Source organism: Tachypleus tridentatus, chromosome 6 (assembly GCF_004210375.1).
Source record: "Tachypleus tridentatus isolate NWPU-2018 chromosome 6, ASM421037v1, whole genome shotgun sequence".
NCBI classification, from domain to species: domain Eukaryota; kingdom Metazoa; phylum Arthropoda; class Merostomata; order Xiphosura; family Limulidae; genus Tachypleus; species Tachypleus tridentatus.
The window spans coordinates 169,489,513-169,515,579 of record NC_134830.1 but is presented as its reverse complement, the minus strand read 5'-3'; the positions used below and the strand labels follow the sequence as shown (position 1 = coordinate 169,515,579).

Genomic DNA, 26,067 nt, shown 5'->3' with positions numbered 1-26,067 from the left:
ATATTTTTTGTTTTAATACACACACATATATTGACAAGTTATACCTGAGTACCAAATGTACAAATAAACAAAATTAAAAAGATGGCAGGTTCTACAAGACAATTTCAAGAGCTAAATATATGCATAATTGACAGAAAAAAAACAGATATGTAATTTTACAAACTTAAGAGCTATGAAATATGATTTTCACATTCTGTTAAAAGGATCATTTTATTATTTACATTTACACTATTTTATATTTCTACTGTTATTATATATTTGACAAATACCACAACTGATTTAATAAATTAATCTTTCTACTCATCTATAAAAAAGGAGATATATCAGTTTAAAATCTTACAAGTCCAACTAAAGTTCTCTCATTAACATGAAATCTTACTCCTACAAGTCCAACTAAAGTTCTCTCATTAACATGAAATCTTACTCCTACAAGTCCAACTAAAGTTCTCTCATTAACATGAATGTCCAGATTAGTCCAACTAAAGTTCTCTCATTATCATGAATGAGATTAGAGGGGGCACATAATAACACTTACCAAATGTGTTCACGATTTCAGAGGATTATGATAAGTTAACTCAAAAGTCTTCTTATAGCATATATATCATCATTCGTGAGGTATGACTCTGTACCTATCTAGTTTGTTTTTAATGTATCAAGTCTCATGCCTTAAAACCTGTAGCTTTCCCATAGGTTATTAATTTGTAACTATTTCACATATTTATTACAAATTACTCTATTTATTTTTGGTAGAAATACTTACTCGTTAATCTGATGCAAAGAAAGGCATAACATGATTGTATTTGTTCACTGACTTCTGCTGAATAGGCTATTAGAAGTGTTGATAGACATATAATTAAATGTTAATTACTGAAGTTAGATAAATTAACTTCGTTTTATATAACACACACAATGCTTTTTAGTTGATTTCCTTCTAGTCACTGATTTACCTAAGGAGGAAATATAAGTGACTCAATCCAAAGTGATGAGCAATGAAATGGAATGTCTGTATAAATCTATTTATAATAGCATTGCAACAAATATTTGATACACGAGTGTCTCAGAAAAATTGGCATTACCTAAAAAACATAAGTACAAAATTTATATGGTTCAACAGAAATTAAAAGAGAGATAAAGAGTACCTGTCTTTCGTCAAAAGTTTTTCTAGTAAGGCATGAATATAACAAAAGGCCTCTAGTTAACATATGACATTGCTCTATGCAAAAACATATGCCAGAAAATACATGCAACTGTTTCATCTGCATTTTTCTCTTTCCATTTTGTACTAGCTTCTGTCAAAAATGATGTGCACTTTAGATAAAAATAGAAAGAAAAGTAGTTTCTCTTTGGTTGGTTGGCATTTTGTGGAAGCATTACATATATGCATCATAAAATAGATTCTTTACCACAATCAATTCCAATGAAATTAGGGAGTGCTTTCATCATTTAAAAGGACTAATTAACTGAGCAAGTTCTTGCAACTGCTCTTCCTGGCTTCTCATATAAACCATGGTCTCCCACAACAGTCTACTCAAAACTTTGTTGTCCTTTTCATCCAACAATGTATCCTCTGATATGGGAGGGTTCAAACGAAAGTAGGGAACACCAATCATGCTACACCAGGCCTGGGCTCTCTGCACCACTCTACCATTTGACTGGGTAGCCTGCAAATATTTTAACAGTCATTTCAAACTAAAGTAAGGATATTGTGTACAATACCATAATGAATTAACATTCCTGGATATAGAATAAAGTAAAGATGTAACATTCATAGTTAGTGACAAACCATCCAGTGCTTTAGAGCAATTACATGAACTACTGAAAATAAATATTTATGTTAGAAAAATAATGGAATGAGTTAATAATGAACTGCTTGTTTAACATCATCGAAAGCCTATTCATCAACATATTTTTATTTATGTGAAATTTCTATTCATTATTTGCTTTTGAATAAACTTCAAGTTATCTTTTACTTGAAGGTAAATCTTGCATATTGTTCTTAATGTTAAAAAATAATTTGTTAAATTTCACGTTCTTCTACGTGACTTTAAATTCAAATAGTAGTTGATACAGCATAACATCAGAAGCCTTAAATAAAGACATTCAATCTTTAAACCTGAAAAACTGTTGATATCTATATTGTATGCTACATATATTAATTCAACTAATGAGTGAGTCTGACACTCCTTGTTAAACTGTATATAATACCAGTGAAGCAGAATCCTGTTTAGAAACATATAAGTTTGGCTTTGTAGGAAAGTTCATATCATTCAAATAGTTATCAATAGTAAAATTTATAATATTTATTGAAATAACATTATTAATTTAAAAAACGTTTTGATATTCTTATTTTATTTATTCAAGAAATTGTAGTACTGGAAGTAAACTTGTAAATATATGTAAAAAAGAAAACACATTAGAACAAAGCCAGATAAAAGAAATAGTATAATTAATTAAAACTGACTAATACACTTAAAGTTTGAATAAAAAAACTAAATTTGTAAAATTTAACATAAATCAAAGATGATAAAACAAATATGTACTTGCTAAAAATTTACAATTATTACAAACAAAGAAGACCAATAGGTCTTAGTTACAAAAATGCTGTCAAAGAAATACTGATTTTTCTAATGAAATACAAGAAAACAAAAGTACTGATCATCCTGAGTTAAATGAGTGTTAAGTTATATATCAATTAACAAGTCTTGCAACTTTCTAATAGCTTCTATTAAAGGTTGTTCATCCTATTAGCCCAATTTGATGGTGGTAGTTTATTGGAATTGCTATCTAGGAGATAAAAGGACATAAAGGTCCTTTTATCTCCTAGATGGCAATTCTAATAAACTTAAAACAGCAGAATTAAATTGAAAAAGACAGATGGAACTGAAGTTTGGTTTAAGTATACTTGTTACCAAATGAGAATCGTATAGAAAACTTGAGATCTGAAACAAAGTTTAAAACAACTTTCAATGGTTAAAAGCTGTTAAGAGGAAATCATATGAATGAGCATAATAAAATATTTTGAAGATAAATTTGCACTTTGGAATGTAGAGGACAGTTTCTTAGAATAGAAGAAAAAAAATACTCTGCAATAACATTTGTTTGTGTGTGTGGTGGACAAGCTACTTCCCCCCACTCTTCATTTCTAAAACCTTTGTACTGAAATATTTTTCCAAGTATAAATAGTTCACCTGGTCTACAATCAACTGTCCCAAAGCTGTAACTCCTCTTGCAACTCTCACTGTCCCCCAGATACTATCAGGTCGGTACAAGTCAATGTCATTCACTGGTAAAACTGGTATTAAACCAGTGCCAAGAGATACCACAATTTCTAATTCTTCCATCTTGTTTTCCTGATTCTGTGAGTGGAAATAAAGATGTTGGTGATTTAGTATGGCTAAAAAGTATTTAGTCTAAAGGCACATTATATTCACTGTGTGATGCAAAAAAATTCATGTCTGCAATAAGCAAACTTTTGTTGCCTTAGAATTATTCTCTTTTATGGAGTTCACAATGTTCAGTTTTATGTAATAAGAGGTACCAGGGTGTAGCATTAATGTAGGTGTGTAAATTTATCATTATTTCAAGTTGTCTGTAACAAGGAGTGATAATTGTAAATGTTCATAATGTGGACATAAAATCATTCTGAGCATAAAATTACACACTGAAAGAAAACATGATACAGAAATAAATTAATAATTAGAACACTTCAAAACAACTGGTTTATGATACATTAATTTAACACATCAATAATGACAGAAATGTTAACAAAACAACAAACAAACATGTAAAATCAACTCAACCTTCCATTACAAAATGTACCACAAGTATAACCTTATGAGGAATACCTTTACAGAAGAAAACGGAGGTCCCATTTGAAGAGTTGTAACTTTGTAATAAAACCATCATTTAGATATTAACACATTAAATGTAAAAATATTTACAACAGTTTGTGTATAGAAGTTCAATATACATGAAAAGTTGCCTAATTAAAAATTACACACTATGATTAACATTCAACACACACACATCTCTCATAAAGCACTGAAAGTTATAAACCACTGAAATGAAGTTTAAAAACACCAACAAAGTATTACTACATTAATCTGCTGTCATACTAATGAAGAAAGGTAACAGAATTTTTTTCTTTCCTAAATGTTGGTGAATGTTTTTGTCAAAATTCTATATCTCTTTAAAAACACAAAAACTACCAATTCTAGATACGTTAACAGACAAGCAACAGGCAAAATTTATAGAGCGACAAAATGTGTTTTTTGCACCCTAATTCCTATGAGCCTATTGGGCCAGTATCAACTAAAACTGAATATTAGGATCCAATTATTTCTTTTATAATGAACCCAAAGTCCAAAGTATAGAACAATCTTTTTTTTTTGGGGGGTGGGTGGGTAAAAGTATGTAAATCATAGGCCATCATATCTAAATCCATTAAGTGCCTACATATAATGCCTTGCCACTTGGTGTGTGTGTGGAGGAGGGACTTAATGCTTGCTGCCCTGGGGCCCATAATGGCTCTCGACAGCCATGCAACAGGGCCATGTCTAATCCTCCCAAGTGTTGATCATGGTGCTTACATCCATATTTGGCTATGTGATGGATATTGATTATGAATAGCATACAAAGCAGAGCATGTTATTATTTAAAACAACAAACAAACTTACTTCTAGATTAAACTTCTCACAATAACTGTTGAACTCTACCCTTATAATCACTTTTATTTTGTTCCATTATCTCTCTAAAAGAAGTTACTCATAAGTTATAAAGAGAATTTGAACTTGCATGAACATCTCCTATGAAAACGTGCATCTTATGAAAAAGACCAACACAAAAGGTATTTTTTGTACATAGTTTGGAATGGCAAAACTGATGTGTTTACTTTTAAAAAAATATAAAAAATGTTCACATTAACTGAAAATTACAAATAAGATTTTAAGTTGTATAATCATAGTAAAGGATATGTAAATAATAATAATAATAATAGAAGTGTTTTCAAACTGAAATAGTGGACATTACAAATATTTAGATTTGAAACTTAATAAAAAAAACTGAAATTGAAAACAGCACTTCAAATATGTGGCAAAAACACCAAGTTTTACATTTGTTAAAATCTTATTTGAAAAAAACAACACATCTAGTTGTTAATAATTCTTTATTTCCAACTGATACTGTCAGTAATTTAGTACTTAGTTTTTTTTTTTTTTTTTTTTACATGGGAAAAAACTTACATAATTATACAAAAGCCAGTTGTTTCATTAGAGGGTAATATAAATAATGTGATATAATAATAAAAACAAAATATTTTATAAGAGGTGCATTTTACTAAACAATTATGTATGAGATATTTATACAGAATATCATTATTTGTAAAGAATAAAAGGTATTACTAACAAATAAATTATTTTTATCCCCACAGAACAGAGGAGTCACAACAAAGCTTCAATGGTTAAAATATTATGCATACATATTGTAGTTACCTTGCACTAAAAATATAAAATGATAAATTAGAATAATGTAACTAAATTTAAGGTATTTGTAAGAATTTTTTAAATAACTATGTAAGTATAGAACTTTTTTAATGTAATAAACTGTGTTACTATTATCTTGAAGATACAAATACCTAAGTAAAATAATTAATAACATCAACATGAATGAGGTAAAAGCTCTTGGTTGAATTATAAATTGTACTGTATTTCATTTATAATTTAATTTGTAAATAATCACAAAACAACTAATTTACGTTGTATAACATGATTAAACTATGTGGAAGTGGACTGAGTTGTCACTTTCAAAATATATTATAAAACTTACAGTTTTTTTAAAAGCCTGGTTCAATTGATGAATCTCTGTGAGGGCATCTAGTGTTGGATTATTTGCTATAAGTCCACCATCTAAGAAGGGACCGTGGGCACGGAAGTACGTTGGAGCTGCACCAGACGCTCTTGCTGCTTGCCATACTTTTTGTTCTGGAAAGGTCACATTTAAAGTATAGCAGTTATTTACATTGAATCAGTCCTCAAGGCTATTCTAATTTTTTTTCCCTAACTCTAGCCATTCACATCTATATCTGTCTTATAACAATAATTGTTGAGCAGCTAAAATATATGGTAAAAAAAAACAATGTGTGCATTGATGTTATACATGCCTTTAAATGAAGGAGGTTCTTCAAACTGTGGGCTATTTTCTTTCTTTCCTAGTACTGCTTGTGGAGATTGGTAGTTTCTAAAGAGATGAAGATCAGCAGGATGCCTATTGGCTAGAACCCCAGTGATGATAACTCTAAAGAATAAATAAGGTAAGAAATTAATCAGTACAAAGTTTTAATTAGTACCACAGAAATTGCTATAGTAATACTTTTTTAAAATGGATCATTGTGGACTGTGTCTTCAAAATTCAAAGTGTAATGTCTAAAAATTAAAATTAATACAAACTAAAATTAGTATGAAATTGATAAATGAAAAATGGAGTTAATTTTACTTTTTAAAAAACATGTTTTGCAGTTTATCTTCATGACACCTTCCCAAAACACATTCCAAGTTCACTTTTAACCACAACAATTTATGTACTTGTAGTTAACTAAAGTATCTAAATATTTAATCTCATAACATTCAATTTTCAAAGGGGAGGGCATGCTTCCAGACATCCTTAGAAATGGCAACTACCTGACCACTTTTTACAGCAATGCATTACATGTGAATTCTAAGGAGGAAAATAACCAGTCACAATGTTCAGACCTGTACATGCACTCTTACATACATTGTTATGCTTCATACTCAATTAAAACATATGTTCTTTTTACTGATATAACAAACATTAAAGTTTCTACACACAAATAAAGCAACACATCAACATAGCCTACTGTGAATCTATTAAATCTGATAAACTTCCTCAGCAATAATACTTTACATCTAGTATAGGAATATTTATAGAAGCTAATAAATTGGTATATGATGATTTAAAAACTTCCTAAAAAGAAAAAAATCAAATAAGAGTTTTTTGTTGTTTTCTAAAAATAATTTTAAACATATCCTAAATATTAAGGAAAACAGAAATATCCCAGTTTTGTTTTATTAAATGAGAAATTTCTAAATTTTTGAGAAGACCACATCTTAAAAAGAAAGATGCGATTCAGCTATGGGTAAAGTAATGATTTCAATATATTATGTAAAAATTAGCCATTACCCATTAGGCATTATGTATCAGATCAGCAAACCCTGGTCTATTTGCCAAACTTTTACCCATTCAGACAAAGAAACTTAGAATCTTACATAGACATAACTTTACTTAATAAAACTACATGTAAAGTACACAATAAAGTAATGGTATTTATAATACCATACAAAGTATGAAACAGTTATGAGCATTCAGTGTATGACAAGGTTTTATGAGTTGAAACAAACTCACAAAAGCAAAGAATAAAAACCTATGCTAAAGAAAAAGAGTGGCTAAAAGGTGTTTACAGTAGCCTATGAAATTAACCAAAGATAAATTATTACAAGGCGAACATAAAGTTGTAATGAAGGAAAACTAAGATGAGCATGTACAAATAACCAAATGTGTTTACAAAGTGATAAGTGCATGGTACTGAAAGAACTACATTTATGTATTTTATACTTAAATAAGTTGAAAAAGACCACAGAAATCTTATTTATTGTAATATTATTTTTTTAGGAAATTACATGATGGTTAAGCATTGTCAAAAACTTTGTCTATAAAAAATAACAACTAAATTTGAAATCAAAGTCAGCCTTAAAACGTTTTACAAAGCACAAAACAGGTAAGGTGATTCTGAATAGAGAAGCCAGCACACAATTCAGACTCCTTAAACATATGCCTTTATAATGATAGAAGATTTATAGCATTTGATGGAGAAATTTATGAGAAAAATTCTGGACAGACAAATAATAGTGTATTTTTTATATAGATAAGGCACATTTCTTCATGTTACAATACATAACAATTATACTTGTAATAAAATAAACCATACACACCCACACATATTACTTAAACATATCAAACATTTAAACATTAATTAGTTAATATTCGCTAAAAGATATCAATGCTATAATATACATTTTTTTCTTTGTCTTTACCATTTATTTAGCTTTACAAGTACCTTTGATCCTTTATATCACTCATAAGTGTGTTCTCTCCAAGTTCTTGTTGCAAGAATTTGTCTAAAGCATCAGAATCATATGGACGAGAACCTAAAAACACTTTGTCTTTCAAACGAATATAAAGCCGCAGACATTCATCAGGGTTTTTTCCTATGTTGCGTAAAAACACGTTCCTCAGCAATGAAAATTAGAGTCACAATCTACACAATAATATACCCTAAAATTACACTATAGAAAAAGTATACTTGGTAATTTAATGTAAACCAGTAAATAAAGTTACATATAAGACTAACCTAAGGAATGACTTACCATCTCGGTATTTCAATGTGAAATAAAATTTAAAAAATCATTTTTCATAATTCAATATTAACTCCCCCTCACTACAATAAAAAAATAAGTAAATGAGCAATAGCTTGTTAAAGATATTAATGATTATTTACATTTAGTTTTTTTCCCTGATTGAACAATCTATTTGCTTCTAATAAATGTTCATACAAGTTTATGATTACTCAAAACCAATATGTTATGAAAGAGGTCCTAGAATTTTGGTTTCAAATTAACATAATTTATTATTATTATTATGAAAACCACTGCCATTTTTTATATATACATCTTACAACCTTTGTAGACTTAAAACAAGGGTTTCACTAAAGAAGTTAAAACTTTAATTATGCTCATGTTTGCAAGCATATATATATTTGGTCAAAGAATTTTTTTTCACACACTAAAAAGTATATACATTTTTGACAATATATCATTTAGTAAAATAAATCTCTCTTATAAAATTAAATGTTAATATACAATCATTAGTGATGTTAACAAGTCACACAGAGACTGCAATTAGTACATCAACCCATTTCTTGACATTTAAAAACTTCATATTTCTTTAGTTATTTTTTAATACAGTGGCCCAACCTTACTTTTATGGAGATGATATAATAAAACATAAATACACACTACCTAGAATTGTTATTGATTTTATAGCTCAGCAGCAAATAAACAATCAAGATGTTGGATACTGCCATTCTTCCAACTGATACATAGAATACAGTTGTTCTCCTAAATTAATACAAAACTAGCAAGCTTCATCTAACTGAGAAAAAATAAATGTTGAATTTACAGAACCACTACGAGTTTCTTTTAACTTATAAAAAAAATGATAAAACTACAAGCTACAGAAACATCACAAGTGGAATATATTTTGATTTATGTATTACAAGAAAGTTGTCCATATGTTTATGCAGTATTCTGCATGTAGTTTGTGACATCTTACATAACAAGTGTACAAATGTTGTAAATTTACACAAACATTTTAGCTTAAAGAAATATACACCATAAATGCAATGTCAGGCAACTTGTACTTGCTTATCTCCTATGTCATGTCCTCCTAGAATGATGCCATACAAACTTTACTGGATGGTACAGACACTTGTACAAGTCAGTATGAGTTAGGAGTGTACCTCCTTTAAATACAGTTAAAGGAATAGCAGCTAATTTAAGAAATGTTGGATACTGCAGTAGAGACTTAGCCTGACCTATGATTATGGTATCATCACTATTCTTATTCCTCTCTTGTTTTGCACAGATATTTTTCTGACCTGTTCCAAAAAGTCAGTTGCAGGCTGTAATGAACAGAATCAGTCACTAATGAATAAAATCTCAGTACACAATAATCTGTGAGTAAGGGTTTTTACTTTTGGTTGTTCTTCTATCCCACCTATACTAATTATAACATTTTTAACATCTACTTATTAAACAAACTTAAAACATCTGTTGGAAATCAGCATACTAGAATACCACATATGAACACATCTAGATGAGTAGTTATACAATATAACTATAAAATAGGCATAAGTCCTTCATATGTGTTACTTATCAATTTTGTAACTTCACTGGTTTTTCTTTAGAATTAACTATTTAATAAAGCTACTCTAAAAAAAATTACACAAAATTCACACCAGGCTTATATATGAGCAAGTTAAGACTACACACACCACACAAACAGTTAAGAACTGCACAAACAACATGTGTGTAGACTAGGTACCTTTAGAGAACTGCAAATAAAAATTATGGAGAACTGTGCAAATATTGTGTTTTATTAGAATATAAATATAAACACACATAGATAAAAACAGCATTGGAAATACTTGTTAAAACAGTCAAGAAAATGGATACAAAATTAATTGAACCAGAGTACAGTCACATGTTCATAGTTTACTCAGTGACTGGCTGGCATCCCACCACTCAGGTAGTGCCACTTCTACATAATGCTTATACAACTAGTCATACCATTCACAGCAGTTGTGTGTTAAATAGATTTATGGCTATGAGAACAAGAAATCCACATGACTGATGTGTAAAAATCAAATTTTTGTCTGGTGAAAGGCTACTATACATGAAAGATTGACTGAAGCAAAATTCTGTATTTTAAAAGACAGTACATAAAACTAGTACTGATGATAAGATAATAGTTTGAAGTAGAGGGTCCAAGCTCTTTAAATGAGATGTTAAGGAGCTCAGGGTACACGTTGTATGTGATACATGAAAATCCAAGAAAGGTCTTGTGAATAAACCAGCTAAAAACGCAGATATAAATACAACTTCCAACACATTTAGATGAATACAAAGTGGCCTCAGTGGATTTGTAGCTGCTCAAAAATCACTGCTTAAGAGAAGTCAAGCCAAAAGGTTGAAATAAGCATTAACATTGAAACAAAAGAATGAATAAAACTAAAGGAAATTTATCATCACTAATAAACCCGAGTTCAAAGTGGATAACATCAGGATCAAAGTATATACATATGTACAATGAAGTACTACACAGTTTATTTGCTTTTGTTTTGTATTTTTTGATAATGTATTGTACTGACAACAAACTAACCATTTAGGTAAATTTACTAATTGTTTGAGATTCCAATATCTGTATCATCATAACTATTTCTAATACAGTAAATAACCATAAAGGTTATCACCAAGTAAGCTGGATAGCAGGATGGATTTAATATAAATAAGCTTATCTGAAATTATACAGATTTTTAACTGTGCTGATTTGAACAAACAAATAACAAAATCTCACTTCACATGAATGCACAATACTGAAAACCCCATGTTTTATGATAGTAACTGTGAAAAAACTGCAATTATATTTTTCAAACTCATAACCACTAAAGGATTTAAACAAATAAATAACAAGCAGAAAATCATTACTGCATCTAAACACTAAGAGAGAAATGTTTTATTGTACTCATTAACTACAATACTTATCATAAATGGACAAATTCTCCAGCATTCAAATATCTTTAAAATTAGCAACCTTTAAAAGCATACCTTGAGCTAAAGCAAGTGCCAGAATTCCACCAGTACTTGTTCCTGCAAGCCAATCAAAGCATTTGGTTACAGGACATCCAACTAATGTTTCCATTTCTTTTAACATTTGAATGATGATCAAACCACGAATTCCTCCTCCATCAAGGCACAGAAGTCGACATCGTTTTCGTATTGGCTTTCCTAAATCTACTTCATCTTCAGCATCCACAGAAAATTTGGCAGAACCAACCGTAGTATCTGAACGTTTTGACAATGCTGCAGCTACAACAGCTTCACAGAGGAGATTGTCATACACTGTAAAAAACCACATACACAAAAAATATATTCTGAAAAAGCTATTGCAAAGTACATTAGAAAGTTGTGAACCAAATGAAAACTGGAAATTATTTTTTTTCCCTGACAGATAATTTCAAGCCCAACCTCACAGAATTTAAAAACTTCAACGGTACAGTATTTGATATCAGTTTTATGTATAAAGCTCCAAATTATTTTATCAACTACATTAGCAAATGCAATATGTGAGAGAACTTGCTGAAATACAGTAAGTTAAACTTACAGAATAATACAAAAATTAAATATTTACAAGAAACATTTCTTTGTACATCTGCATCACTGGAAGGCTTTCCATCAAATTTGCCATCAGGGGAGCATCCACTGTTGCAAGTATCTCGTTTACAAATACATCGTTTTGCACCTACTGCGTGTAGAGTGTACAGTATCAGATCTCTCTTTGAGCCCTTGATGTTTGCAGCTAAATGTCGAGGGGTTTCTTGTCTACTATTTACCGAATTAAGATGAGCTCCAAATGCAAGAAAAATCTGAATCATAGAAACTTCCTGAGACTGAGGTAATAAAATGAGAAAATTATTTATACTGTGAATAAAAATGCAAAAGTATATCTAACATTATTATACTTACTTCAAAAATATATCTGCTGTTATTATAATACATTATTAACCAACAAAATTTACTTTAAATTACACTAAGTCTAGTTTGTATACAAGATTTACCTAAAACATATTTAAATTTACAGATTATGTGCACATAACATTATTTGCTGTTTAAATATATGACATCACGAACCAAGCCAAGTTGATGAAAGATGATGTTTTCAAAACTGCAGTTTCCAATTGATCAAGTGTGTTTACTAAAGTCCACATTGACATTTACAATGTCAGTAGAACTATTTTAACAGTTTAACAATGATAAAAACTGTTTCTCTTAAACAGTCATGTCAGTATATAGTTTAGATAAAAAACTGTTTCTCTTAAACAGACATCAATAAGAAAAACACAAAAACTAATAAAAAATTAGTTTTAAGTTAACTCAAAATATTCTTCATACTCTAACATTATCACACTTAAAAAAACAACACAAATTCCACAAGTCACTAAATGTAACTTTCAGTTGTATTTTTATAGCTTGCTTATTTCAGAAATATACAATAAATGTAGACCATTTACAGTATTTCCTATTCTTTGATACACTTATACTCTCAACACTTAACACTCTCATGTTTTCACCAAACAAATTAAACTGTGAACTTAGTAAAAGAATTTAACACTTCATTGCTTCATTCAGTTTTTAAATTGACATGACATAAGGCAGAGTAAAGAAACAATTATGTGCAAGATATTTACAGTTAAGGAGAAAAATCACTGGTTATTTCTTAATACCACACTTTATGTAGTTATCAGTAAAGAATGGATGTAAGAATATCTTCCAAGTTTAACATATCTGTCCTAGTGTACAAACTTTCAAGACAGACTCATTGTTTGTTTGTTTTGATATTTCAATAAAGCTACACATGAGCTATCTGAGATAGCTATCTGTAATTTTAAACTGATGAAATGGAAGAAGTCTATTGCACCTGTCACCAACTCTCTGGTCATTTTAATTAAACAGCATAATTTGATCATCTTACTTATAAGTTCAGAGTGTAAAACCAATACCTGTGAAGAAATACCAATGAAGTATTTTCATTGGGTAGTTACTCAATGTTATTTGATTTTCTTTAGACAAATTATTTTTGTACTAATTCTTATTTCAGGGCTTAGAAAATTAATGTAAAATATAAAGACATCAAAAGATTTTCCAATACCTCCCATTACCTACTGTTGCAAAGTAAAAAAGTTTTAAGTGCTATAAATGCACAACTGGAGTTGGCACAACTACGATGGATATTGACTGATAAAAAGTTATCACAAAATAGAAAGTTTCCAAAAAAGAAAAATCTAGAAGCAATAGGAATAGAGCTTTTACTTCTCTGATGTAAAGACTGCTGGCATCTTGTATTTTAAAGAATGTCATCAATGTTTTAATGAAACCCATTTGTTAGTCAGATTCTGCATTTTTGTTTTTTGTCTCTTACTGCTCTGATTTAAAAACATTCAATTATTATTTGTGCCAAAGTATTTAAGATTCTGGTCAAACATAAACTAGAGGTTAACATTTTTATAATCCAAAAATATATCACATAGAAATGCTAGCTTACTCATGTGTCTGCCTATGAGACTTGCGTGTGACTGGCCATGAGGTAACTTTCAATGCAGTTCTTGTGACTGATGTAAGCTGCAGTAGTACATATCATATTTACATATGTATTTGCTTTAATAATAACTTAACTTTTGATAAGGTAAGACAAAAATGTGTGTTGGAAGTAGGAAGGATGACTGAGAAAGTGTGATGTTAGTATCTATCAGAAGTACTATTTCAGACTAGGAAAATGTTAACTTCCAAGAAGATAACTCATTTCCATACATAAATGGCAAAACCACACTCTGAAATGGTGGAAGGGATGGTGAAAACTTTTATCTAGATCAGCTCCCTTTAGAAAACATCCAAAGAGAAACCTGTGGAGTGTGACACCTGATGAAAGGGACTTCATAGGAGCACATTTATGGAAGACTGCATCTAGTCTTGTCTGTGAGAGGTTGGGATAGGCAAAAGGACCCCAAGTGTTACAGGAACAGGTAAAATGAGAATGTAACCATCCGAGCATTTGCAAACAAATGGTCAGCAAGCTACTGTGTGTAGTATAGTTGGGGTTTAATCAGACCATATTGCATGTACACATCTTGAGTGCAATGAACAAACTCTGGCTGTTGGAAAAGAGCACATCACTTTTTTAGTATTTTAAGTGCTCCATTCTGCACTCAAAGAAAACATTAGGAAAGAATTTACATTAGAGGTACCCAGGGAAGTGCCTGGATCCCTATCAAAGCACCAGCTAGAAAGGTCTTTTACTGGAGTCAGTGCAACGAGTGACCACCAAAACAGAATAATAAAAATAATTTACAGTTCTTTTAACTCTCTGAACACAGGAGTTTGGTGAATCTGACTGACCACGTGACCTCTATGTGCTCCTTTAGTCTTTATACATTTAATACTTCTAACATCCAATAGTGTGCATCTCTTCAAAACATTTGTCAGTCCTTAAGCTTACATAAGTTTTTCACATACAATTATATTGTTTGGTGAAGTATTTTAAATAAATTAAAATAAACATTTATCCATGGACATATTAAGTATTTGTTTTGAATAGTTCATGTACAAGTTAATTTTCATGTTAAGAATAGTCCATGTACAAATTAATTTTCATGTTAAGATTAAAAATATTCTCATGTCAAAAAACTCAAATATTATATTTTCTGTTATTTTTCTCTATCCTATCTATAAACAGGATCAGTCACTTTGACCAACCTTGTAACTAACAAAAAATAAAAATAAATTATTTCTTTCTTTTTAGACTGAATCAAATTGTAGCATGAACCTTCATTCATTTATCCTAAACACCTTTAAGCTCGTAACAGTATACATCTATTTATAATTAAATTTCATTGTTTTATTGCCCTTTGAACAGGTTTGAACTACTATCCAAGCTATGATAAGTTGTAAATCACTTGAAAAATGTGCTGCTCATGCTATGCAACTGAATTATATTACTCACGAGCTATTACAAACTACTCATGTGTGTGCCTCATGAAATATATTTTTTATTATTTTATTACTGTTACTTATTTTACCTAAGCTAATCTTAACTAACCTACAAAGATCCCTATTTATAAATTTTAGTTAGTTTTATCATAATAACTAAAGAATAAACACAAAAAAACAACAATTAATGTACTTATGCAATCTTTTTACTTGTTGTTAATTGTCAATAAAACTTAATCCTAGTTTGTTTTTTTTTGTACTAATAATAGTAATGCACTAAATTTGTATTTAATTAAATAATGTACCAAATAACAGACTAATATCATGCAAAACAGTTTCCCATAACTCAAAATATTTCTGGCTTTCTAACTATGCAGCATGAGCTGCTACAAGTTCATCCAAGCTAGTGATTAACTTTCCCATGTGAATGAAGCTTATACTCTAAGTGAAACTGAAATGTATTTGTTCAGAACACAGTGTTATACAATATGTCATTTGATATATGAAAACATTGACTTTCTATTGGTTATAGGTAATATGTAATTAAATGTAAAATGAAACTATTTACAAGGCTTGGAATAGAAGATGTGAGAGATGAGTGTGGCAAGAGAGATCTGATTTATTTTATAGTTCTGTAACCAAACAAAATTGGAGGCTATAAAAATTGTGGTTTATCTGTGCAATGATGATATTACAGAGAGCAATGCACATTTAATTTCTTACATTTTGAAAGCATGGTGAATAAAACAGAGAAGATATCTAGAAAAAATGTGTTGTGTGTGTGTGTGTGTTAGACTAGGAAAAGTTCAAGATTTTTCAAAATATTTTTATACTGAATTGAGAACTTAAAACATGTACACTATATATAAATTATTAGCTAAACTTTTATATTGCACCAATTGTTATAACAGGAACAAGAAGTTTAACAAAATGTAAAACACTAAAACTTTGTGTCACGTCCAGTAAAGGATACCCACGAAAAAAGTGTTCATGCCTTTCATATATATTAATCTCTTTCAGAAACTAACAGAAGACAATTTTATTCTGCTGTTAATTGAGACATGCAATGTTCAGCTATTTACAAAGCAATTCTGATTTCATTCATTTGGATTTATTTCAAGTTTCTTCCTTTTTACAGTGAATACATATTAAAGGCTGGTTGTTTCATGGCATACTGGTTGCCCCAGAAAAACAAAAAGGGATTTTCATAATATATCAATTTAATGAAACAATTAAAAATTAATGAATCAGTATTTAGTAACATACAATACACTATTTAATACATATATAATTCAACAGATTTCATTCTATTCACTCTAGATGGGCCCTTACAAAAAGACAATCAAATGATTAAGTTATTTTTTTCCTCAGACTTAACAACTGTTGCATAAAAACCATTTCACAGATTGTTTTATTTTAAAACTGGAACACACAAATATTCAGTGAGCTAATAAACAATTAAATAAGTAGTTAAAATGAGAAGTGCTACACAAATACAATAAAGAAATAATGCTACAATATTTCTTGGTGGTAAAGAAATACATAGAAGTGTGATTCAGATAGCAGAAATAATAATGATTCATCTTATATTAGGAATAACGCAACATATTTCATTTTACAATGCTCTATACAGACAACCATTTGCTGTCTGAAAATAAACAAACAGGTTATGACAGAAAGACCACAAGAATGATAACTACAACTTACCCTTTTTAAGCTGGTAATCAGTAGCCTCTAATGATAAAAATCTTTTATCAAAATGACAAGAGAAGACTTAAACAAGTAACAGAGCCTGTCTCTAATAACTAATTTCACTTCTATGTGACTAATGAAATCCACACACATAAGCTAACAAATTACAGTGGATACTAAAATCTATTTTGAAACAAGACATCTAATTTAAAGTAATTACCTTGACAGCCAAATGTAAAGGCAACTCTCCACCTGCACCACAGACATTAACATCTGCACCCTCACTAAGAAGATGCACAACACAAGATAACTTGTTTTTTGAAACCATGATATGAAGAGCAGTGTCACCTTGGAAATTCTTTGCATTGACACAGCAACCCAGATTAACTAGGGCTTCTAGGCACTATAAAACATATCAAATAAGTTCAAAAATTGTAGCATACACAAAATATACAGAAGACCAATATTTCCAAATAAATAAATAGCATTTTTAATACATTTGGAGAAATAGTGAGTAAAAGCAAAGTACAATCTTTAGTAATGTCAACCATGTTACATCTGCCATGTCCAGTAGCAATGAGACTGCCAAATACCAAGGATTATCAAGCCAGCTAATGGATTCTAACCTCGTCACTGTCTGTGCTTCCAAAACCACTGTTGTTTTTATTTTTGTTACTTGGTAAGGAAATATTCTTACTTGTCTTTAAACTATGATTTCAAAAAATAAAATGCCATGCAATTATAAATTTCACTAAACCTAAACAACTCCTTAAAAAGTTAAACAAGTTTGAATAAGTTCTAAAACAATTCACAAAACCCCACATCTTTAACATTAGAATATATTTTAAAGACATCCTAACTTCACTCTAAATCTAGAAAGGCAAAGTCCCAATGAGATCTTAAAATCTAGTAGTCTGAGAGTGAGTTTCCTCAAGATAATTATAAATAAAAGAATCTTCAACGTTTGAAGGTTAGAAGATAATATTATTGTAGCTTTAGAAGTTTGCTAGTCAAACAAATACTCAGTTGTAATGTTTGATAAACCAAACAAAAGTTACTTAGTTACAAGACTTAAAAGCCAAAAGATGCAGTTAGAGCTCACAAACACAAAATAAGTATTAATTAGCCATAGATGAAGAGGTCCCCATGTTGAACATAGATCACATCCTTGAACGAATGCCAAGCAGCATCAGAAAAGAGGTCATTACACATATCTCACTGGAGTTTTACTCTGTATGGCATAATATACTTAAATTCAAGGTTAAATCTTACAGTAAACATTTCACCAATGTTTTCATGGTGGTTCACAGTTTTACCCACAGATTGCACTACCAAAATGTGCATTAAAAGTTTTTTTATCCAATACAATTATCATACTAAGACCTTGCTGTACATACTGCATGCATCTTAGTGTAGTGACAACAAAGGGGTATGGAGCACATCTCACAGCTCCCACACTGGTAGTCATACATCTTTTAATTAAATCACAACATGATGCAACAGATAGTGGGTTGTTCTCAAGCTTTCATAATTCACAAAAGCCTAAATAGGAAATTTTGTAGATTAAAGAGTGTAAAGTTATAATGACACACCTGTCACCTTCACAAGTTTCTAGGAATTACATTTAATGGTCAGTTCACCTGGTATTCACACTTCAGTAAATTTATACAAAAATGTATGTAAAAATTACTACCTCCAGTGTATAACAAACTGCATTCACACTTGTGAAAACATTTTAGATCACAAATCCCTACCTCAGATGATTGGATCTGATAATGACAACAATTAACATGTTAAGAATGGCAGAGTAAGAGTCAATATAATTGACAGATAAATTGGAAGAAGCAAACAATTCTAACCAAGATAATGCACCATCAGATTAAATAGATCTGGAACAAGATCACAAAGACTTTAATGTTTGACAATCATAAACATCTGCACAACCAATAGGTCAAAAGATTTAGTGACCATTCAAGTGAAGAAATATCCAATGAGCATAAGATTACTGATCTATAACCAAATTGGCAAAGGCACAGTATTGGGTGCCTACAAAATAAGCAAGTGAGGGTTGAAAATCTCAAAATATAACTTGCAAGACTAAGCAACTTTCAGAAGCTGATGTAAGAAACCAATTATCAAGCAAACCAGAATGGTCTAGCAAGTATAAATCTGTGTAGGAGCTAGCTGTAATCATGAGTTGTTGATAATAACCCATGGAAAGCCAAACTGTAAAGGATGTAAACAGTGGAGTACTTTAATAGGATTACTTAAATTATTAAATGGAATACAACTTTACAATTAATTAGTTATGACTAAAGTTTATTTTCTTTATGTATGAGTTTTAAATATAATCTCTGATAAATTGTGAGTATGCAGAACAGATAAACTCAGTTGTGCAGATAAATATGGCCCACCAGTTGGATCACACTGGAGTAAACTATAAATACTACCATAAAAAAACTTTTTTCTTTGTTAAATTCAAAGTTACAAAGTGTTATCTGTGCTGTTTTTATCATAAGGACTGTAACCCTAAATTTTAGCACTAAAAGCCCTCTAGATTACTACTAAGCTACTAGACTGCAGTGGTTCTGAACCTGGGGGGTTGTGACCCCCCTGGGGGGTCATTTGAAGTTTATCAGGGGGGGGGGGAATCACTGAAGGTTTGAGAATTATTGGGAAAATCACGGAGCAGTTTGTAGTTTTTGTGGCAAGTGCCTGTGACCACCCACCAACGAGAAACATGCTGAAGTTTGGCAGTTAACCGTATCGAGATACTTGTTGCGCAACCACCTGTCTAATTTTCAGTAAAAATTTTCATATATTACAACGCTTTGAATTGCCTAAATTTTTAACTATATAATATTAATACATTGAATTTAAAACTTAAATATCAGTTTCAATCGTACTTAGTATATTTTCTCTTTATTTATATTATATCAACCCTCACAGTGAGTGAATAAGTAGATTTTGTATGATGTTCAGTAATTCCATGGATTTTGTATTTGTTTAGCACTTGTAGCATTTCTCACGGTCATTTAATTTTAACATTTTCAATAAATTGGGATCTTTATATAGTTTTGTTTTATTCTACCTTTACCAAAGTTCACCATTACAAAAATTATTATAAGGGTCACAGCAATACCCTGGAGAGTCTCAGGGGGTAAGACCAAAAAGGTTAAGAACCACTCTACTAGAGGAAGAAAACAAGATGAACAGGAAGTAGGCAACAGGAACTGAGTGTTTATTATAAAAGCTGCTCATAAAAATGTCACCTCAATAATATCAATAGTTTTCATCACATTTACACAAGCCTTTCCAGTGACACACCAAAACAGTTGATTGAGGTTATCTTAATGGCATTTGGAAATTAATTATTATTTATAAATATAAAAACTTGTTACAATTTTAGTATGACTTCCATCAAAAAACAACTTCATAAAAACATTTACTGACATTTACAAAGAGATCAGTTTTACTCACATCCACAGTTTTAGTCCAGTGAAGAGGTGTTCCACCTTTTTTCATGTCATCTGCATCAAGTTCTTTTGGAAACTTTTCAATAACATCTTTAACTGATCTAAATACAAAAACACAAATCCTGACAACAAATGAATATTTTAAATAGAGTTAAATAAGAGATGCACCTAAATTACCATGATTAAAAAAATTTCTCCCCTTTTTCATGTGGATGAAACTAAATGGGATTTTTGGGCATGTCCAAAGATTGTGGTGTTATTTAGCTGTAGTATAACAATTCACAGAATGGCTCAGTTTTTTCAAGCACAAACTTTTAGTTCACATCCCAATCTCTTGATCAATTTGAAAACTAATTACAGCTACAGCCAATGAGGATTCCCTCTGTTTAATAATTGAGAGAGAAGAGAGATTCATTTTAACCTATTGAGTATTATGATTATTATTTATATTAACAAATTCATTTAACTTTAAAAAAATGTTCAAAATTTTTAAAACTATTTCTATTTTGTTGGAAACAAAACAGAATACAACATTTAAATAGGAAGTATAGTGTAAAGAGAAAATTAAAAAAAACACAAGGGTGTTGTTTTCCTGAGTTAATGTTAGATCATGCATGAAAGAGGGATAATAAATAATACAGTTGATTATTTCACTTTAAGGTTCAGGAATGAAGCAAAAAATACACATTATGCTTTAATGTATCATACACTTAAGATTTTTTTTTTTAAATTAACAAGCAATGCATACCTCGAAAGTGGCAAAATTTCCTGATATATTGATGATTTCTGTGAAACATTAACTGTGAAATTTGAATACTGAAAGAGTACATTTAGTACTAAGATAAGATAGAAAAATATCTTCAAAGAGTCTTTTTATATCTTTTTAAGCACAAACACAAATATTTAAGGATTGTTTGAAAACTGCAATTTTCAAATTGCAGACGAATTTTTATGACCTTACAACAAGTACAGAATTCATAATGAAACACCTGACAACGAGTACAGAATTCATAATCAAACACCTGACGAGTACAGAGTTCGTAATGAAACACCTGACAGCGAGTACAGAGTTCGTAATGAAACACATGACAGCGAGTACAGAGTTCGTAATGAAACACATGACAGCGAGTACAGAGTTAGTAATGAAACACATTACAACGAGTACAGAATTCACAATGAAACACATTACAACGAGTACAGAATTCACAATGAAACACCTAACAACGAGTACAGAATTCACAATGAAACACCTAACAACGAGTACAGAATTCACAATGAAACATCTTACAACGAGAATTCACAATGAAACATCTTACAACGAGAATTCATAATGAAACATCTTACAACGAGAATTCATAATGAAACAACTAACAACGAGAATTCATAATGAAACAACTAACAACGAGAATTCATAATGAAACAACTAACAACGAGAATTCATAATGAAACATCTTACAACGAGAATTCATAATGAATTCATAATGAAACAACTAACAACGAGAATTCATAATGAAACAACTAACAACGAGAATTCATAATGAAACAACTAACAACGAAAATTCATAATGAAACACCTCCTTGAGCTATTCCTACATCTGCTTGCCTTTCCTTCTTCTTCTGTTTCATTTTGTCTGATTTTATTTTTATTTTCTTCTCATCCAGGTATTATTCGAAAGGGTTTGCATCCTTTACTATACATTTCTTATAGAATATTAGTAAAATGTGATAGAATTTCAATATGTTTAGGAAATTTTTGGATTTAGTTCTGTTATATTACAAAAGAATCTATACAAAAAAGTTCAGCCCATTATTTTTTTTTAATGGCTTAAATGGTCCCATGGGACTGAGAACAAATTTGTACCTCAAAGGTATATGTGTTAATAAAAGCATCTTTTCATCTTTTTCCACATAGAAATTATCCAATGGATGTTAGGAGTTAAAAGTTAAATTGTGGCATTACTTTACAAGTAAATATTAAATTAAAGCCATATTAATGCAATCTGCACTGGAGAAGGAACGTTGACTAATGCAATATTTACCAAGTGTGTTTACACAAAATGTGGCAGGATTTTAGTAAAATGTACAAGCTTCTTGTACAGAGAAAATAAAAAATTATGCAAAAGTGTTTGTACTCGAGATATGTCTGAGCTGAAGACATCATTCTGACCCAAACAAGTTGGAGTAGAAGATGACATTTTATGTGAAGGACAAAAACATTTATTCCTTATACAGATTCCATACTGCACATGTATAACATATACAATCTCTTAAATCAAATTAAGACAACTAGATTTGTCTGCAGGTTATATATACGGCAAAACTACTAAGGCTATTTGCTACCATACTTTTTAACTACTGAACAAAGGGAAGGTGGCCAGTTAAAGGCACTCTACAGCCCATTCTAAGGGGAATGATTACCACTCTGACAATGCACCTATAGCTTAAAATGAGGAATATTTTTGTGGTATAACAGGTTTCATCTGACTTACAAGCTCCAATATACAAAGCTATACCACAGAGCCAACTTGCAGCCAAAACACAACTAACACATCTATTTAATATCCTTACATTATTTCTAGTATATAAATACCTTGTAGTAGTCAATGTACGTTCACTATCAACTTGTTTCTTGTAGTCACCGTCGACGGTAGCAGCCAAATTCACATCAGTTCCAGAGCACAACAACTCTTTGACACAGTCAGGTTTGTCTGCCATACAAGCCAAGTGAAGAGGTGTGTGACCATCATTGTTTCTTGTATTAATCACAGGACAAGGAGACTGTTTGGCTAGCAGCTACACAATTATCACAAAATGTATCAAGTTTTCCTACTGATAATGCTAGAGTAATGTACAAAATTGGGACAGACTAGTTGGATCAACTGATCAAGACAAAATTAATGATGCAAATATTATCCAGTTTTTACATAGCATCAAGTAAACTGGCTAAACACATAATGGTCAAACAGCTGAATAGATTATCAATAAAATATATAGTTGGGCAGACTGATCACAAAATCATTAAAAGCTACAAGAAAGAGAAGAAAAATAAAATGAAAAAATAAATGGATGAATTATAAACAGTATTATAAACAATATCTCTACCAATTACAAATACTACTGCTTTATTTAGTCTGTCACAACTCAAACTCATAAGTTATTATACACTATATTTATTACATTTTCATTCATTTTTTATTATAATCATTAACCAGAAACTATACTTTTGTTATATTCCTGAATGGTTAAAGGAAGAAGAGTGTAACTCAGAAAATGTACTACAAAAGGTTTGTAAATTGGCAAACTATTGGCATAAATTGTTTTATAAATAGTCAAACATGGTAGAAAACTCAAATGGCATTGGCAAACAATCTAAAATATATATACTAAATGCTCAAAAACATTTTCAGAATTAAACAGGCAAAAAAGAAACTCTGTGAAAAAATTCTGGTCTCTTTAAACAGTGTAGCATTACCATAATTTCACATCATTGTAATCACAGGCACCTACCTGAATAATTTCTTTTTTCGTTGTTGCAGCATAATGAAAGACAGTATCTCCATTTTTGTCAGCAATATCAAGCCTTGCATCTAGAGACATCAGCATCTGGATCACTGGTAGTTTCTGGGCTTTAATTGCAAGATGTAGTGGTGTAACTTGGGTGTCTGCACACACAGCATTGATTTTACTGTACAATATAAAAGGTACATATACAAGTAATTTGTACAAAGGTCAAACTTTTTCTGTGTCAACAATAAAAACAGTTTTATGTTTAATGAATAACCAGCATGACTGTTTTATTTAACAGGTTCAACACACATTTATGTTTATAAGGACACATAATAATTTTTAAAAATAGAACTGGGACAGAAACTTTTATAAATTAATTATTACAATTATTTTCTCAGATTTTAATTTTAACCCATGAGAAAAAACAAAACAAAACAAAAATTGTACCACAATCCCATGTATCTCAAATGCCTGAGTGATGTATATCTTATAACTGTTTATTTAAGAAAATAAATGTTTAAAGCCACAATACAATGTTGTTGCTAAAGATCTATCAATGCAGAACACACATAGTAAGAAGACAAACTACAGTAATTTAAATTGTGCTGTATTTGAATATGTAATGCACTAATGATGAATGTTGTCACAAACACATGCCCTGGCACTATGGATAACAAATTCCCACAACTTTAGGAAGAAGGATATTCTTATGGCATTGATGTTAGCCATATGTCAATTTATTGGACCAATCCAGTATCTATGACATTATACATAATGTAACATTTTCCAGAACTGAAAATGTATCTTCAGTATTATTTACCTCCACTGACAATACAGCTGTTCATTGACATTGGCTTTGCCTATCTAAGCACTGGTCTCACGTGCTTCTGTTTCAATACCCTTGAAAATACATTTTACAAATTTCTCCATTTTCAAGCTCGTCCTGGTATTGTATATAAGCACTTTATTAGATAATATAATAGCTTTTTTGAGAGTTACACTAGGTCTTATTGGTAAGGCAGTTTAGCATTAGCATTGGAATTATGAGATTATAAACCTCCTTCCATGAACAATATACAAAACCAGCATTGATTACACAGAAGAGCCATGCATTCCCCAAGCAGACAGCTTTGTGTCAAATTGGAATCAAAATAACAAGTAGGGTCCTGCAGAGGCTGGTGCCATTTCTACAGACACCTAGGAAAAACCTCCAGGGTCACAAACAGGAGGGCCCTCAAATTTGCCCTCTTTTCCAAGAGTGGAGGAACATACTTTAACATTCTGGAAGGAAAGCCTTTGTCCATCACCCTGTGATTAGAAAGTGGGTATGATAAGGACTTTCTATCTCCACTAGAAGAATCTGAAAGGGGGTAAAGCATAGTGGGAATTTCTGAGGAACAGTGCAATAGGTAAACCAAGTTCCTTAAATTTTTTATACGCCAACTGACCCCAATTTATTAATTTGATAATCAGCATGGAAAAGCAGAATCCCCTTTAGCTTTACTTATGATAATCTATGAGTGGAGGAACATGATAAAATAGTAACACAATCTGAAAAGTGCCTAGGTGGTCTTATGTGGCATCTCACTTCTACAAACTGTTGTAACCAGTTGCAAAAAATAATAAAATTGATGGATTGAGAGAAGAACACCTGTCTGTGCAATACTCACCACATAGTGGGATCCAGTGAAAGCAAAATGTAAGGGGCAAAAGTATCTCCTCCTCCATATAATCCAGCAGATGTTATTACAATCAGCCACGAAGTAGTCGAAAAATCCCCGAGAAAAGCTGCCTGGGCATGTAAAAAGCATGAAAAAAGTATTGGGAGAAGTCTGAAAATCAGCCCATAAAAACTCCCCTACTGGATAAATGAAATGCTCAGCAAAAACCAAATCTACTGGATGTAATGATATGCAACTCAGAAGATAAGGACCATCTGTAAAGACCAAAATATTAAAATTGGATATTTGGGTTGGTTGGTTGGTTGGTTGATTTAGTGT

General features: G+C 30.7%; 1 protein-coding gene across 4 annotated transcripts in view; it reads right to left on the bottom strand.

Moving 5' to 3' along the window:
• Positions 1-736: 736 nt before the first annotated feature.
• Positions 737-26,067, bottom strand: part of iPLA2-VIA (calcium-independent phospholipase A2 VIA) — a 41,951-nt gene continuing 16,620 nt past the window's right edge. For all 4 annotated transcript variants that reach the window (XM_076509587.1, XM_076509586.1, XM_076509584.1 and 1 more), the window contains 11 exons: positions 24,068-24,245; positions 23,151-23,353; positions 20,565-20,661; positions 17,305-17,487; positions 12,040-12,298; positions 11,457-11,750; positions 8,129-8,279; positions 6,158-6,291; positions 5,824-5,978; positions 3,189-3,356; positions 737-1,661 (listed from right to left, as the gene is read on the bottom strand). In XM_076509587.1, coding sequence (XP_076365702.1) covers positions 1,440-1,661; positions 3,189-3,356; positions 5,824-5,978; positions 6,158-6,291; positions 8,129-8,279; positions 11,457-11,750; positions 12,040-12,298; positions 17,305-17,487; positions 20,565-20,661; positions 23,151-23,353; positions 24,068-24,245 — 2,044 coding nt within the window. In that variant the 3' untranslated portion in view covers positions 737-1,439. The remainder of the gene's footprint in view (positions 1,662-3,188; positions 3,357-5,823; positions 5,979-6,157; positions 6,292-8,128; positions 8,280-11,456; positions 11,751-12,039; positions 12,299-17,304; positions 17,488-20,564; positions 20,662-23,150; positions 23,354-24,067; positions 24,246-26,067) is intronic.